The sequence below is a fragment of the Dendrobium catenatum genome, unplaced genomic scaffold (genome assembly GCF_001605985.2).
Source record: "Dendrobium catenatum unplaced genomic scaffold, ASM160598v2 fragScaff_scaffold_1284, whole genome shotgun sequence".
Classification (NCBI taxonomy): Eukaryota; Viridiplantae; Streptophyta; class Magnoliopsida; order Asparagales; family Orchidaceae; genus Dendrobium; species Dendrobium catenatum.
Window position 1 is genome coordinate 1693088 of NW_021319746.1, and position 15997 is coordinate 1709084.

General features: G+C 34.5%; 1 protein-coding gene across 1 annotated transcript; it reads right to left on the bottom strand.

The window, feature by feature from the left end:
- Nucleotides 1-799: 799 nt before the first annotated feature.
- Nucleotides 800-14896, bottom strand: LOC110104041 (FKBP12-interacting protein of 37 kDa). The gene is made up of 14 exons (XM_020832981.2): nt 14670-14896; nt 14488-14542; nt 14333-14394; nt 13700-13767; nt 13543-13579; nt 12607-12694; nt 12408-12472; nt 12247-12324; nt 11055-11102; nt 5395-5448; nt 4957-5118; nt 4605-4674; nt 2262-2317; nt 800-1036 (listed from the first exon to the last, which is right to left on the bottom strand). The coding sequence occupies exons 1-14, from the start codon at nt 14694-14696 to the stop codon at nt 893-895; spliced, it is 1014 nt and encodes a 337-aa protein (XP_020688640.1). The 5' UTR covers nt 14697-14896; the 3' UTR covers nt 800-892.
- Nucleotides 14897-15997: the final 1101 nt, after the last annotated feature.

Sequence of the window (15997 nt, forward strand, 5' to 3'; positions counted from 1 at the left end):
CAATGCTCACAAATTTAGTGGCTGCCAGAAAATGATGGAATAAAAAGATCCATCTTTAAGAACTATCTATTGAGTAATTCATGGATCAAACTCCAAAACTATTTGAATCAATCTGATTAGCCCTTCTCATTAGTAATCAAATCTTAAGTTTCATTTGAGACAACTTCTTATTTTTTGAAATAATTTTTTGATTAAAAAATTTTAATTTTTATATTAAAAAATTACTTTAAAAATTAATAAAAAAATTATTCCAAACGAGACCTTAATTCTCCATTACAATGAATCTTTCATCATTGTAATAAAAATTTAAAAATTTAAATTTTTCATATGTAATTACCCCAACAAATTTTTTTGCATATGAATCTAATCGAAGTTTTACTATTGAAAGTCTTGAGCTTCATTTGAAACAATTTTTTTATTACCTCTTAAAACAATTTTAGTACAAATATTTTAATTATCTTTCATCATTGTAATAAAAATTAAAGTTTTAAATATGTAATTACCCCAACGAATTTTTTACATACGAATCTAATTAGAAGTTTTACTATTGAAAGTCTTCGGCTTCGTTTGGGACAATTTTTTTATTGCTTCTTAAAAAAAAAAAATTAATTTTTTGTACTAAAACTCTGTTTTAAAAAACAATTGAAAAATTATCCCAAAGAAGCCTTAGACGGGAAAAAAGCTCATATTAAGCTAAATATATTAATTGAACACAAAGTTTTGACTTAATTGCTTAAGAAGCCGAGCAGCTCATTTAAAAACACAGCCAACAGCGGACAGCCCAACTGCGAAACAGGCAGACTCAAGTAGAAAGTTTTTAATCCAGATAGATAGATGAAAAAGTTTTTATATTGGTAAAATAAACAGTTAAAACAATAGTAGTCTGCCCAGTTCAAGTCTCAACCACTAGTTCTGTTTCCTGGTCGGATTTCTCGTCGCAATTAGACTCGTTTGGTTCGTCTTTTGGTTCATTTTGGGACATGAGTTTCTTCAGCAATCTATCCTTCTCTTCCAGCTTCTCCTGTAATAAAGCCACCTGCAGTTCAATGGAAAATCAATTATAAGCGTTCCAGAACGCAGAATACACTGAACAATTGGAATATGACACACTCCAAACCAAGGTAATGGTCATCATATTGCATCATCATAGCATAAGATGGTTTAATAACGTAATGGTTCTATCACATTTCATGCTCATTACATGAATATTAAGAACGCATTGCATGGCATATATGTGAAAAGGTTGAGTAGCTCCAGCGGAAGATGAGATTAGAAAGAGTCACCCTAAGATGGCTTGGTTACATAAAACAGCGGCCTTATGATGACCCGATTCGAAGAGTAGATGTATTAGATTTGACTTATGTTAAGAAAGGTAGAGGTAGACCAAAAAAGACTTGATTAGAAAATATTATAAAAGACCTTTCTTTATTAGATTTAAATGAGAATTTAACTCTTAACATGACACAATAGAGAAAAATGATTCATGTAGCCGACACCCACATAGTGGGATAAAAACTTGATGTTGTTGTTTTTGTTGTTACATGGCTTAATGTTCCACTAGGGGTGAAACCAAAAAGAGCTCAAAGTGAACAATTACTCGCCCTAAATTCTTTTTTTTTTCCATAAGAGAATTAGTATTTTAATTATTTTGCCTATCTTCAATAAATGTAGTTGCCCAAATTCTATAAAAGATTCATTTTTCTATTTCATACAAAAAAATTATGCATTTTATAAACCAATTTTATCCGCCCTAAAAAAGGAGGCTGGTTCAGCCCCTATTGCATTATGAGCAGGAATTCAAGAATTTACGAGTTCTAATTGTACAGATTTTTAAACTTAATGGAAAAAATCCATACGCTCATTTATTGAAATTTTCATGATTAGAAGCTCCGTCGTATAGTTCATTCTGGATGTAAGTTTTGAGGCCATTAAAATGATATGATAAGCAGAAACAAAGATAGGTATAGCTAAAATTCAACTTAACTAACATTAGCAAGCTTCTACCTTGCATAATGAAACATATTAAAAAACAGAGAGGCTAACCAAAGATGAAAATCATTAAAATCCTTAAAGTTAGGAAACAGCCAAAGTAACAAAATTAATGAAAACCCATTTTCCAAGTGAACAAGTTTAAGGGATTAAAATGTTAATATATACATAAAATGAACTTTGAAAAGAATAGTACTATGCAAGAATTGACATTGCAATCCTCATAATTAAACAATGAAATAGAGTAACAGAATACTTGATGAAGAGATTACCATTTCATTAGACGTGTCAAGATCACTTGCAAGTCCTTCTGTGTGCTTATATAGCGCTGCATGCAACATTATAACAAAAACGTTAGTACATAATTGAAAATATACGGAACCACCAAAAAGAGCAATTGCTACAAAAGTTTTGGCAGCTGGCAGCTCAAAACATCACAGCAAGAACAAATAAGAAAAGCATGCCACAAAATTCTACATAAAACTATGAGCATAGTAAAATACAAACTAACAACTAAAAAAGCCCATAATCTCTGTAAATTATTAAAAAACAAACAAACAAACACAAACAGTTTGAATGAATATAATTCAACATCTCATTGAATTCACACATAAACTTGATGTCTTAATTCCATTCCCTATTTCCTTTGGCCTCTTTAATGTAACCGTAGTCCTAACCTCCCTTGTTAAGAGACTCTAAACTAATCACCTCATGACTTACGGAGAACACGATCAAATGCCATCGTTTAGCTCTTGCTGCCACCTACTTCGTTATTAAATTTCACACGCCACTATCATAGCCTCAGACTGAAACAAAATTCATGTAGTTAGCCACTCCCTGTCCAGCCTTCCCTGCATTTTTAGGTCCCCTCCCCAAGCTTCCCCTCTAGCTTCTGCTTCCACTTCCATAGTTGAACACTATATATGACCCTCTGCCTCAGTTCCCTCCTCTCCTTAACCCCCACCACTACAAATAGAAGAGTTATTTCTATGGCCCATTGTCTCAGTCCCCTCCTCTACCAACCACCCCTTACTCCACCTTTAATCCCTCTCTTTTGTCTTTCCTTTGGGGTGCCCTCCGCTTTCGTTCATCCTCTCCACCTCACCCTCACTCACGCCCTCCCTCCTTTCTCCCATCCTCACCATTCACCAACATATATTGAGCAGAGCTTCATCCCTCTATCAGGTAAAGCACGACTTCAGTACTTCAACTTTCCCTTTCTTTACCTGGTTCCACCATTCAAATTCTCAAAATGCTCTTTAGAATTATATCTGAATACATCATGATGAGATGGAATACATGGTGCATACTTAAGCTTCACAACTTGAAACAGTGGCACCTATAAATTTTCCCTCATGGTTGTATTGGAAGTTGTTATTTCACGGTTTGCATCAAACTACAACAATTCATAACATTCTCATTTTAACACATGATTTAAGGGTTTGAACACTTTAATATGGATGAACTAGGATGACCGTAGGAAATTTGGATTTTGTCAGCTGACATTCCATTTCATTAGGCATGGGCTTTTTCTTTTTTCTTCCTTTCTCAGCCCAACGTTAAAAAAGCTACTTTATGAGCTAGAATATTTGTTCTACTGTCCAGAAAACAACTTTTACAAGAAAAGGAAAAATTATTTGCTCAACCCTTTTTTGAATGCAAACAACACCTCATCTGCTTTCTGAAAGCTTATCCTAAATAGCTTGTGTTTACCCAAAGTTGCCATGAAACTTAGGTTTCATTTGGAACGGCTTTTTTATTGCTTCTTAAAGTAGCTTTCTAGTAAAAAAAAAATTGTACTAGAAAACAGCTTTAAGAAGTGGTTTTGTACTAGAAAACAGCTTTAAGAAGCAGTAAGAAAGAATTTCCAAATTAAACCTTAAATTTCTATTAACAGGCTCATTTTCTATTAACCAATATATTATTAGTGCCACGCTTGATACAGATTTTTTGTGGGCCATTGACCATTCGTGCGGAAGGAAAATAATTTGTCGTTGATCATGGTTATCCTTGGTTTTTCTTAATCTAATAGCCGTTTTAATGTTTTTCAGAATGTATGTTCCATGCGTAAAAGGTCAAAAAACAGCTGAAATATTCAAAAACATAAATATGCAAGTGTTTGTATAAGAAGATGGAAAAAAGGTACACATGAACTTGTATTTTCTAAGTGTATTTTCAAGAAGAGTAGTAAACATCGTTGCCATAGTGCACCTATAATATGCTAACAATCATGTTTACAAAGTTAAAAGTCAAACAGAACCTTTCTTTTTTCTGAAAGCATGGGTATCATTCATATAAATCAGATTACACAAAAACCAATTGCTATAAAGGGAAAACACATACGAAGACAAATAAAAGCAGGAATAAAAATTACTGGAAAGCCATAGAATGTATGGCATATTCTTGTAAATTCAAAAAAAGAATAGACTCATTTTTAATGATACATAATCTTTCCTGGACATCTTAACAACAAGATAACAAATATATCAAGGCGTCTTTGATCCGCGCATTAATTATCAAATTTAATTCTTCTTTCTCGTCCATTATTTCTTCCAATAATCAGGAAATAAGAAAATAGCTGAGGCAAAATGTAAACGGCATAATGTGCAACTCACCCTCAAATTGATTTTTTAGCTCTGCATTTTGAGTTTTCAGCACAGCGATTTTCATCCCCATTTCATGAATCTGAAAATGCAAATCAATAGTAAGCAGAAAAAAAGTCGGGAGATTCTCACATTCATGCCACGAAACAAAATGGGGGTATTTACTTGTGTTAACTTACAGGCGAAAAAAAAGGATAAATATAACAGCCCAAATATTCAACAAAACAATCAATGGGCCATTTGCTAGACTTAAGAAGCAAATAGATACACGCTAGCAATAAAAATAAAAACATGTAATTACGTGGACAACTGGACACTTTCATACATCAAACTCTTATGTTCTTTAACATTCTGCATTATTTACCTTTCCCTCAGAAGCCACTGCACCAATCTCCTCATTTTCTTCCTGCAGGGTTCTGCATTTAGCCATTAACATCTTACCCAGCCTGCTATTTGCAGTAAAATTAACAGCAGCAAGATTATCTTGCAACTCCTTCACTTTCTTTTCTTTCTCTTCAACCAAATTCTGTCCAACAACGAAGCACAAATTATAGAAGCAAACCAATGAAAAGTTCCTTCTCTCTTGTTTTCAATAGATTTCTAATGAATAGAGTTTACGGGGAAAAAAAAGTGGTATATAGTTAATAAACAAAAGCATGCTATAATGGGTGGTGGACCGAGAATTAAAAATGTAAAAAAAAAATCTTTAGAGAACTAGTTTTGCATAAGTATCTTGTAAGAATAAAATGGGCTTCCACTCTTTAAAGAAAAAAAAAATGTAGTCTTCTCAGTTGGCATGCACCTTCAAGCGTGTGAATTCCTCATGTATTGCTGGATCAAGCAACAACCTTCTTGTCTGTTCAAGATAAGGAAACATGATGATTAACCAAAGTGCGGCATATAAGAGTAGAAAAAAAGACCAACATAAACCGGAAATGCCCTATATTGTCTAATAGAAAACAAAATGAAAAATCAAAACTTAGTTTTATATAAACAATCTAATAAAAATAGCATTAAAATAAGTCTATCTGGGAGTATAAAATCATATATACTTCAGTAATTTTCACGCATCTTCGAACATCTCCATGTCACTATGTAGGATGTGGTATAACTTGCTAGAAAATTCAGATTCAGCTTAGATAACCCCTTCAAAATGAACATTTTGTTTATTTCTCGAATGCAAAACTAAATTAATTATAAACTTTATGATGACACCGAAGCGCACATCCCAATTAAGTGGGATAAGGCTAATGATGATGATGACGTTAAAGATGCCACCACCAAAATATTCTCTCAATACCTTTTTGATTAAGATGTACAACGAATAATGCATATGAAAAATTATCATATTTAAAGTATCATTTTGGCTGAATATTTTTTAAGCTTTAAGCCTGTATATTTTATAAGAGGATGCACCCTGGTATATCCTTTTTGGTGATGTTGTTGACAAGACTAGAGAAGGAGTTGAAGGAAAACTTAAATTATAGAGGTCAATCTAAGAGTCTAAAGGATTTTCATTTTAGTAGATATAAAAATAAATACATAGAGTGCAATTTTAGTAGTGATAGATCTAGTGAGGCGATTATGATGTTTGGTGATCAAGTCATTAAAAAGAGTATAGATTTTAGATATTGCGGATCTATTGTTCAAAAAGATGGTGAAATAGATAGCATATTATTAGTAGAATTCAAGTTGGATGGTTGAAGTGGAGGAATGCATCCGGCCTGTTGTGTGATAGAAAAGTACCCCTCAAATTTAAGGGAAAATTCTATAAGATGGTGATGAGACCAGTAAGGCTGTAATGCTTTATGGAGCATAATGTTAGCCATTAAAAGAGAAGCATAAAATTAAGTTAAGTCGACAGATATGAATATGCTCCAGTGGTTGAGTGGCTTTACATTTAGAGACAAAATGTGAAACAAATATGCATGTGATAAGGTAGGAGTAGCTCCAGTGGCAGATAAGATTGGGATACTCTCCTTAGATGGTTTGGTCATATAAAACATCAGCCTTCCGAGAGTAGATGTATTAGATTTGACCTATGTTAAGAAAGGTGGATGTACACCTAAAAAGACTTTGTTATAAAGTATTAGAAATGAATTTTGTTTATTATATTTAAATGAGGATTTGACTCTTAATAGGACACAATAGACAAAAATGATTCATGTTGCCGACCCCAAAAGGGAAGATAAAGGCTCGATGTTATTGTTGTTGTAGTACTTTGGCTAAATATTTATAATAAAAACCTGCATTATATATTATTACTATATTTCATCATTATTGAGAATATTCTACTTATTATATTTTCTTTTATTATTCTCTTCTATATAATTACAGACATATTTGTATTAAGATGAAAATTCAATAAAAATATAATCCTTTACAATTCTTTCTCCTATCCAACTTAGTATTAGAATAATAAGATTCTCTAGATTTCAAGTTGGATGGTTGAAGTGGCGGAATGCATCGGGCTTGTTATGTGATAGAAATGTACCCCTCAAACTTAAGGGAAAATTCTATAAGATGGTAGTGAGGCCTGCAATGCTTTATGGTGCCGAATGTTGGCCATTAAAAGAGAAGCATAATACTAACTTAAGTGTGGCAGAGATGAGGATGCTTAGATGGATGAGTGGCTTTACCCTTAGAGATAGGATACGAAATGAGCATATACGTGAAAAGGTTGGAGTAGCTCCAGTAGAAGATAAGATTAGAGAGAGTCGCCTTAGAAGGTTTGGTCACATAAAAAGGCGGCCTTCCGATGACCCGGTTAGGAGAGTAGAGGTATTAGATTTGACTTGTGTTAAGAAAGGTAGGGGTAGACCTAAAAAGACTTGGTTAGAAAATATTAGGAATGACCTTTCTTTATTAGATTTAAACGAGAATTTGACTTTTAATAGGACACAATGGAGAAAAAGGATTCATGTAGCCGACCCCACGTAGTGGGATAAAGGCTTGATGTTGTTGTTGTATGTTGTTGTTGCCTTTTTGTTGCGCCTAAGTTGTGATTAAGATAAGCGAGCACGTGAGCAAGATCAAACACAACTCAATAAATGACTCATAAGAAAAGCTATAGATGAGCTAGAGCCAACTTTGATTGAACTCATCAACTCGTGAGCAAGCTCGTCTAAGAATATCAATATAAATGTACTGAAAAAATAAAATTAAGGGTTAACTATAAATTAAAAAAAAATGCAAACAACCATAGTTCTCATCCTTATCTTAATCTATTTCTCATCATTTATTCTCTAATATCTCAATCTTTTCATGATTTCATTACCTTGAATCCTCAAATCGTATGACTTTCTGTCTTTAATAATAAATAAGCTAGCTCATAAACTAGCACAAACTCATAAAATTAAGCTCAAGCTTGAATTTAATTAATAATCAAGCACAAGCTCAAGTCAAGAGTGTCTAGAATACTAGAATTTCACTTAACTCGTTTACAAACCTAGCTCCACCAGCAAACTTAACCTTCTATCACACTCACCGGCTTGTGTGTCTCTTGTTGCACTACCATAATGCCGTTGCCAACCTCCAAAAAAATAGAACACCTCTTTCTCATACTGTCACACCTCTCACCTCTCTAAATATCATCTATAACTGATCTCCATCATTAACTATTAAGGCACTTAACCTCCTCTATTTCTCACAAGTTTTGTTCACTTTTGTAATCTACTTCTGATGCTCAATACTCAATAGTGACAACATCTGTGGTATTTATCCTTTGTGCATCGACCTCTTTGTTGACACTCTCTATCAATACTCTCCATTGATAACTCTTTCACAATTTTAGGACCTATCGGTGCCTTTTCTAATGCATAATATATCACCGCCAACTCTTTGTGTCTTCTTTACTCTATTCAATTTTTCAATAATTGTTGTGCACCTCTAGCAACACTTGCAATCATTGGGCAATAAAACCTTCAATAATTTTATCAAGTGTTGCCATACTTAAATTATCACAAATGCTAATTATTTTAAGTAAGAATAAGTACAAGTTATAATTATAATATTTTCTCATTATTGAGGATATTCACCTTTATTGTATTTTTCTTCATTGTTCACTTCTCCTGTGTGTGTGTATAGAGTTAAATTTCAAAATAATCCCCAAACTATTTGTATATATCTATTTTATTCCCAAAGTATAACCTTACACTAATTTAATCCCTCAACTATACGAAATTGATTCAAAATAATCCTTTGAGACTAAGGATTCATTTGAGACGGCTTTCTTACTGCTTCTTAAAGTAGTTTTTTAGAACAAAAATTTTAATTTTTTAACTAAAAAGCAGTTTTAAGAAGCAGTAAGAAAGTCGGCTCAAACGAAGCCTAAATTGAGATCAACAACAGCAACAAGCATTTAACATAAATTCTTTTTCTCCATTGTGATAGGTTAAGTCAAAATTTTTTTTAAATCTAATAAAGAAAGGTCATTTCTAATATTTTTTAACCAAGTCTTTTTAGGTCTACCTCTACCTCTCTTAACATAAGCCAAATTTAATACATCTACTTTCCTAACCGGTCATCGGAATGCCACTGTTTTATATGACCAAACCATTAAAGGCGACTCTCTCTAATCTTATCTTCCACTGGAGCTACTCCAATCTTTTCACGTATATGCTCATTTCGTATCATATCCCTAAGAGCAAAACCACTCATCCATCTGAGCATCCTCATCTCTGCAACACATAGCTTAATATTATGCTTCTCTTTTAAATGCCAACATTCTGCATTGCAAATCTTACCACCATCTTATAGAATTTTCCCTTAAGTTTAAGGGGGACTTTTCCATCACACAACAAGCTCGATGCATTCCTCCACTTCAACCATCCAACTTGAATTCTACTAATAACATCCCCATCTATTTCATCATCACTCTAAAAAATAGACCCAATATATTTAAAATGTGTACTCTTAATAATTACTTGATCGCCTAAAGTCGCAACCGCCCCCCCCCCCCCCCCCCCCCCCCCCCCCCCCCCCCCCCCCACTAGATCTATTACTACTAAAATTATACTCCATATATTCAGTTTTAGAAGATCTGCTCAAACGAAAACCTTTATACTCTACAATTGACCTCCATAATTCAACTATACCTTCAACTCCCTCTCTAGTCTTATCAACAAGAAGAATATCATCCGCAAAAAGCATACACCAGGGTACAACCTCTTGCAAATGTCTAGAGAGAACATCCATGACTAAAGCAAAAAGATACAGGCTTAAGATTGATCCTTGATGTAATCCAAGGAAATAGAAAAATACTTGGTCAAACCACCATGTGTTTGAACACAAGTAACAACTGCATAGTGCATACATATCCTTAATGACTTGAATATAAGCATTATTAACTCATTTCTTTCTAGCACTCTCCATAGCACTTTTCTTGAATCTTTATTATATGCTTTCTCTAAATGAATAAATATCATATGTAAATCCTCCTTATTCTCTATATACTACTCCATCAAACCTCTCAATAAATGTATAGCTTCCATAGTAGACCTACCTAGCATGAATCCAATTTTATAAAATCAATATGTAAAATCAAGGGACTAAATTAAGATCAATTTTGTCAAATCGAGGGACTAAATTGGAAATAATTTTATATCACAATTATAATATGAGGAACTATTTGGATCAAATTTGTATAGTCGATTGACTAAATTGAGAGAAATGATACTTTGGGATTAAATTGACCATACAAAAATAATCTGGGGACCATTATGAGAATTTTCAGTATATATGCGTGCGCGCGCACACTCACTCACTCACATATATTATTTATAAATAGATGAATATTAAGATATAATCTTTTGCAAGTATTTATCATTTCCAAAACTAACCAGCACCCTTCAGCAGTGACCAGCTTTTGTAATGCCCATTGGCAACTTAGTCCTAAAGCATCAAATTCCTAGTTACATAAACACATTGCCCATAATGGGAAAATCCATCAACAATCACATTACGAACATTACAAATCTCGCATCGATAAAAAATGCTTTTGGCTGATATGGCAGCAGCCAATGCAATGAAACCAAAATTACAATACATGCACAGAGTAATTGATTTCAAGTCGACCATGAGGTAAAGGGTATCAAGCTGACAACATAATACTACGCTCCAAGATTACATTATTCATAGGGCAAACAAGTGCAGTTCTGCCATACAGGCCCAAATTTTAATGCTAAATTATTAATATGTAAAGTATATATCTTCAATAAATAAAGCTTTACTGTGTCTGATACCCATTGGGAAGTACACGTTTCATTCAGTCCGAAGATTATCAGAAAAGAAGAAATCACAGAACATGCAGGCATGCAACATCTTTATAAGCATATAACTTGGTGAATATAAAACAAAAACATGCAGGAGATATGTGTTTCTCTATTTGAAAATATGCCAACTAATAGAGTTGGAAATACATACAAAAACAAGAGAAATGTCAGAATATTTATAATTTTATACCTGCATGGATGGAGGTTGCAACTGTTTCTTGAGATCACGAACTGCTGACTAAAACAGAAAAAGTAAAACATGATTAAGCTAAATTACACAAACAACAGTAACTATATCCAAACTCATGTGATTCAAATGTTAAATTTTACTGTAAGCTCAAAGAATAAAGAAGTTTATACTATTGAGTAGTCAGGAATTGGCCTTGGCTTTTATTCCAAGTAAGAGAAGACCATCATAAATACATAACAACAAAGAGGTACAAGCAAACATCAAATATACAATAACAAAAAGGTACAAGCACACAAATCAAAATCCATTATCTTATCCCGCTGTCAGAAAAAGACAAGAACAAAGTGGGAAAATGCAATGAAATAACAACTAGAACTGGAAAAAGAAAGTAGTTCAATGAAAAGAGAATGCTCATCTAAAAAACACAGCAAGACTAACACGAACACCAATCTCTTAACTTATTAATTAAGAAAGAGAAAGCAAAGAAATTCATAACAATCATATAGTATACAGTCAATTGTTGACTTCAAGGATGTCAATATGATAATGAAATTTTTCTCAAGTGGGGGAGGGGGGCCAATAGATGAAGGTACTCTGTTCAGAAAAGATGTATGAATACATTAATGAGAAACGGAGGTTTCCTCCCCTCTTTAAAGCATGCATGAGTATAACTCTTTATGATGAAGAGAGTGGAAAATGTTAAAGGTCAAGGATTGCTTAGATGGCACATAAATCAAAACAAGCTTGCTATAAATATCTAGATCATCCATTCAGGTAAGGAAATAATGGTCTAGTATGAAAGAAAATGAGAAAATGATCAAAATTGTCCATTGACTCTGTATGAAAGACCAAAACAGCCCCTAATTATACTAAAGGACTATTTGCTCCCAAACTAGTCCCACCATGGGACTATTTGCTCCCAAGCTAGTCCCACCATGGGACTATTTTGATTCCTTTTAAAATTTTTGAGAGACCAAAATGATTATTTAATATAATTGGGGATTATTTTGGTCCATAAAAAGTCAATAGATCATTTTGAAACTTTTCTCAAAAGAAAAGCATAACAAAGAAAAGAATCCTTCCCAAAGAACAATTCTATAACCCATGGCATGGAGAGAAGGAAGGGCAAAAAATTAAAGAAAGGCTAGGCAATCAAAAGATAATAGAAAGTATAATAGGCATAATTCGTTACCTTCAAGTCAGCAATCTCCTGATCTCTTTTTGCGAAAGTTACTATGAACGCAGCTTCCCTCTTCTTAGCCTTATCAAGCTGAAAAAAAAAAATACAAGAAGCATCTTATCATATGGAATGAAGCTAATTTCGTTAAAGTTTGCAAGAGAAGTGCAGCGGACCTGCTCTTTCAAGGAATCTTCTGAGGATTTCAAGTTCTGAAGATGGGTAACAACTAAAGTAGGTTCTGTGTTGGATAATAATCAGAGAAACTAAATTCTTTGCACAAAAAAGTCGGGAGAATTTCCCAAATGAATACCAAAGTGGAAAAACAAATTAAACAATTAAGAGATCTTTAAGAATATAAAGCAGAATGCAAACCTGGAGATGCACCAGCAGGCAAAGCTGGCCCATTTTGAAATGCAGAATGCCACTTTTGGATCTCAACCTGTGCCGCTTGTAACTCTACCTGCAATACATGATAAAAGAAAGAGGATCTTATATCTAGATAAGACTATCTGCATCAAATAAAATCTCACAATCAATATTTGACAAATTACATTAAAAATTATCAAATTAAATCCATAAGTTTTTGGCAATCATTGATGTATTAATATTGCTATTAAGATCAATCTAATTTCCATGATGAAAGTTGAGTTCAGCTTCCAAGGTTTCATTTTTTCATTATCTGTGCATGCACAATAACTACTTTTCTCTTCATGGCTCGCAACCCTAGTTGCTTCGCCTCTTAGGTATAGGTATCAGAACCTTCTTCCTTTTTCAACAAATAAAGATGTGACTCTAGACATGCTCTGTTTCCTGATGTTGCTATACCATAAGGAATAAAATGCATGAAAGCACTAATATAGCCAATAAAATCTACTCGAAATGAATATAATATCCATTGCACTCAAAACAACAAAATCTCTACCAAATAGATTACAAACAAAACCACCATAGAAAAGAAGTATCAGAAAATATAGCTTTCCTTAATAGATGCATAGTAAACAGACCGGATCATTTCTCTAACCTTAGGTTATAGAAAACCTAATACCCTAATTTGATAACTAATAGAGCAGAGCAACGGCAAAGTCAAACAAAAACAAGTTTGTAAGGTGTAACTCAGGTAAAATCAAAATGGGGAAATATATTGATATCACCCAACATTGTCACTCAAGAAAAAAAAATCACAATTAAATTATAGTTTGTAAAGGTATATGTTTATTAAATACGTATTTTTTATTATTAGAAAGTAATTACAAGGGAGAATCGCACAACAAAGCATACTTTTAAATATTTTTAAGGTTGAATACCAACCTGGCAAGTTGCAAGCTCATCCTTACAGTTCTGTAAACTGCAATAAAATGCACAAATGAGGCCACATAAATAATAATCCAAAAAATTCAGCTTGTTTTGTTCCAAGTGCCTTGTTTAAAAAGAAAATGAAGTATTCACTAAAGTTACAAAATTATACCTCTCACGAAGTGATAAGATCATCCCTGTTGCTGCACCTGGTCCACTTTCTTCGATGCTTAACTTACCCTTGATTGTAAAAGATTAGAGTTAGAAATACAATAACAAATTTCAACTTAAATACTAGAATGCGACAAAAGTAATATTTTCAAAAGCACAAGCTGTCCATGCTAACAGGACAACTCGAATGCACTGCATGCCTGAACAGTCCATCATTCAGAATCAAAATCTATGAAATAAACACAAAGGCAAGCAGCATAAAAATACAACTATTGCAGTAGCAACGCATACACTAGCGATAACACATTCATTAGTTCCAAGTAGAACGTACCTAATCTTGATTGAAATGGACCAATGGCATCGACACAAAGAAAATCACAAACAAAACTAAAGCTTTAGCACAAGAATCAGCATGCTCGGCAATTTTATAGCATTACGAGAAATTTTCAAACAGAACAATGTAATAGAACTAGTTAAGAAAGACGTCACAAAAAGAAGCAATTAACCAATTTTAAACACACTACAAGCACATTCTTGGTATGGCAGTAAGAAAGCTTCGATAAAGATATGCATTAGAGATTTTTTCAACCGCACAAGTTATTTACCAAACTGGAAAGTAAGGGCACAAAATTACCTTTTTCGTTCCAAAAACATCATCTTCTTCTTCGTCAAGATCTCCAAACGCTCTCTTTTCGCCTGTAAAAGTTCGTAAAAAGAATAACAAAAAATATAGCAATCACATAACAACAAACAAATATAGCGAAATTCGACCAAAATGCTATGAAATACCTGAGCTAATTCTTCCACTGTGACTACCCGCATAGTCTCCACCAAAGTCGTCGTCCTAAATACAGTAAGAATGTGGGAAAAAGAAACGAAAATCCTAGAAACTGAGGAAACAGCATATGGGTGGGAGATTCGAGAAGGAAATCGCAAGATAGAACAGAACGAATGATGAATCGAACACTTACATCGTCAAGATGTGAGCGCGAAGCCATCGGAATATCAAACCCTAGCGTTCGCTTGCTTCCTAATTCACCAGTCAAATCTGCAATGTCTGAAGCTCGGCCAGGACACCTCCAAGGCTCCGATCATGTTACTTGTTAGTTTTAACTAGGAAGGATAGATCGGCACATAAAAGATAGATCGGTCACGAAAGAAGCTGCAGTCTGGGACTCCGCCAACAGTCGGAGAAATTTTTCCGAACGTCTCATCCCGTACACAAGAAAAAACTGATTGGCCTCTGAACACCGTCCATGTTGCCACAGAGTAATTTCTTTTCCTGCGGTCCACAAGTGCATCCGGTTTTATTTATTATTATTAATATTATTATTATTATTATATCAATACTTACATATTTGAATTAAAATTTTCTAAAATTAAATTCAAGACAAATTTAGCTGAGACAAACCCGATGAAACAAAAAATTTGTCTAATCCTAGCCTAAATGAATTCAAATCAAGAGCAAGAAGCATAATTGAATACTTTTGGATAATTAGATGACCAAATGATTACTAAATTTGGAATGCTTATAATTAAATTGAGTGGCTCAACGAGACGAATTCAAGGGGTCCAAAATCACTTAATTATGATATCATTAAGGTATTTAAATGCTCATCAAATACTTTACGATCAAAAAATAAATATGAGTTGTTTGATGAAGTACTCTAGATTATCTCCATATTTACGAGGAATGTCATTCCCAAAAATCAATAACTATGGTCATACTTCCTATATGAAGGGGATCTTGGGTCATTGATAGACCTGTCAATATTGGACCCGACCCGAAAACCCGATTCGAACCCGACCCGAAAATTTTGGGTTTGGGTCGGGTCAGGTTCGGATCCTGAAAATAGACCCGTTTGAAAAATCGGGTTGAGTTCGGGTTGACCCGAAAACCCGGGAATAACCCGAAATGACCCGCTTCCCGGCTGCCCCTACTCGGAATGACCCGCTTCTCGGCTGCCCCGCTGCCCGGACGTGTCACATTGGGTCCCGACGCCAACTGGCCAAGCCAGTTCCGCACCGTCCCGAGGCCAGGCCAGACTGGCCAGTGGCCAATTCCGCGTGCGTTGCCGAATGCCGGCTTGATGCGTTGCGTCCCGAGGCGGCCAGGCCAGGCATCCCAGGCCAGTTTCGCACTTCCGCGCGCGTTGTCGCGTTGCGTCTCGAGGCGGCGAGGCCAGGCGGCGGGCGGCCCGGGCCATTTCCGCGTCGCCGGCGTCCGCATTTCCGCATCCGCGGGTCGGGTCGGGTTCGGGTTGAGAAAATCGACCTGTTTGCAAAACCGGGTCGGGTC

What these genes read in the sequence shown, in the direction of transcription:
- LOC110104041 (XM_020832981.2), bottom strand. Translation starts at nt 14,696, where the DNA reads ATGGCTTCGCGCTCACATCTTGACGAT. An exon ending in GCCTGCTGGTGCATCTCCAG is followed by an intron (nt 12,473 to 12,606) that starts GTTTGCATTCTG and finishes TATCCAACACAG; the next exon opens with AACCTACTTTAGTTGTTACC. An exon ending in TTGACACGTCTAATGAAATG is followed by an intron (nt 1,037 to 2,261) that starts GTAATCTCTTCA and finishes ATTGAACTGCAG; the next exon opens with GTGGCTTTATTACAGGAGAA.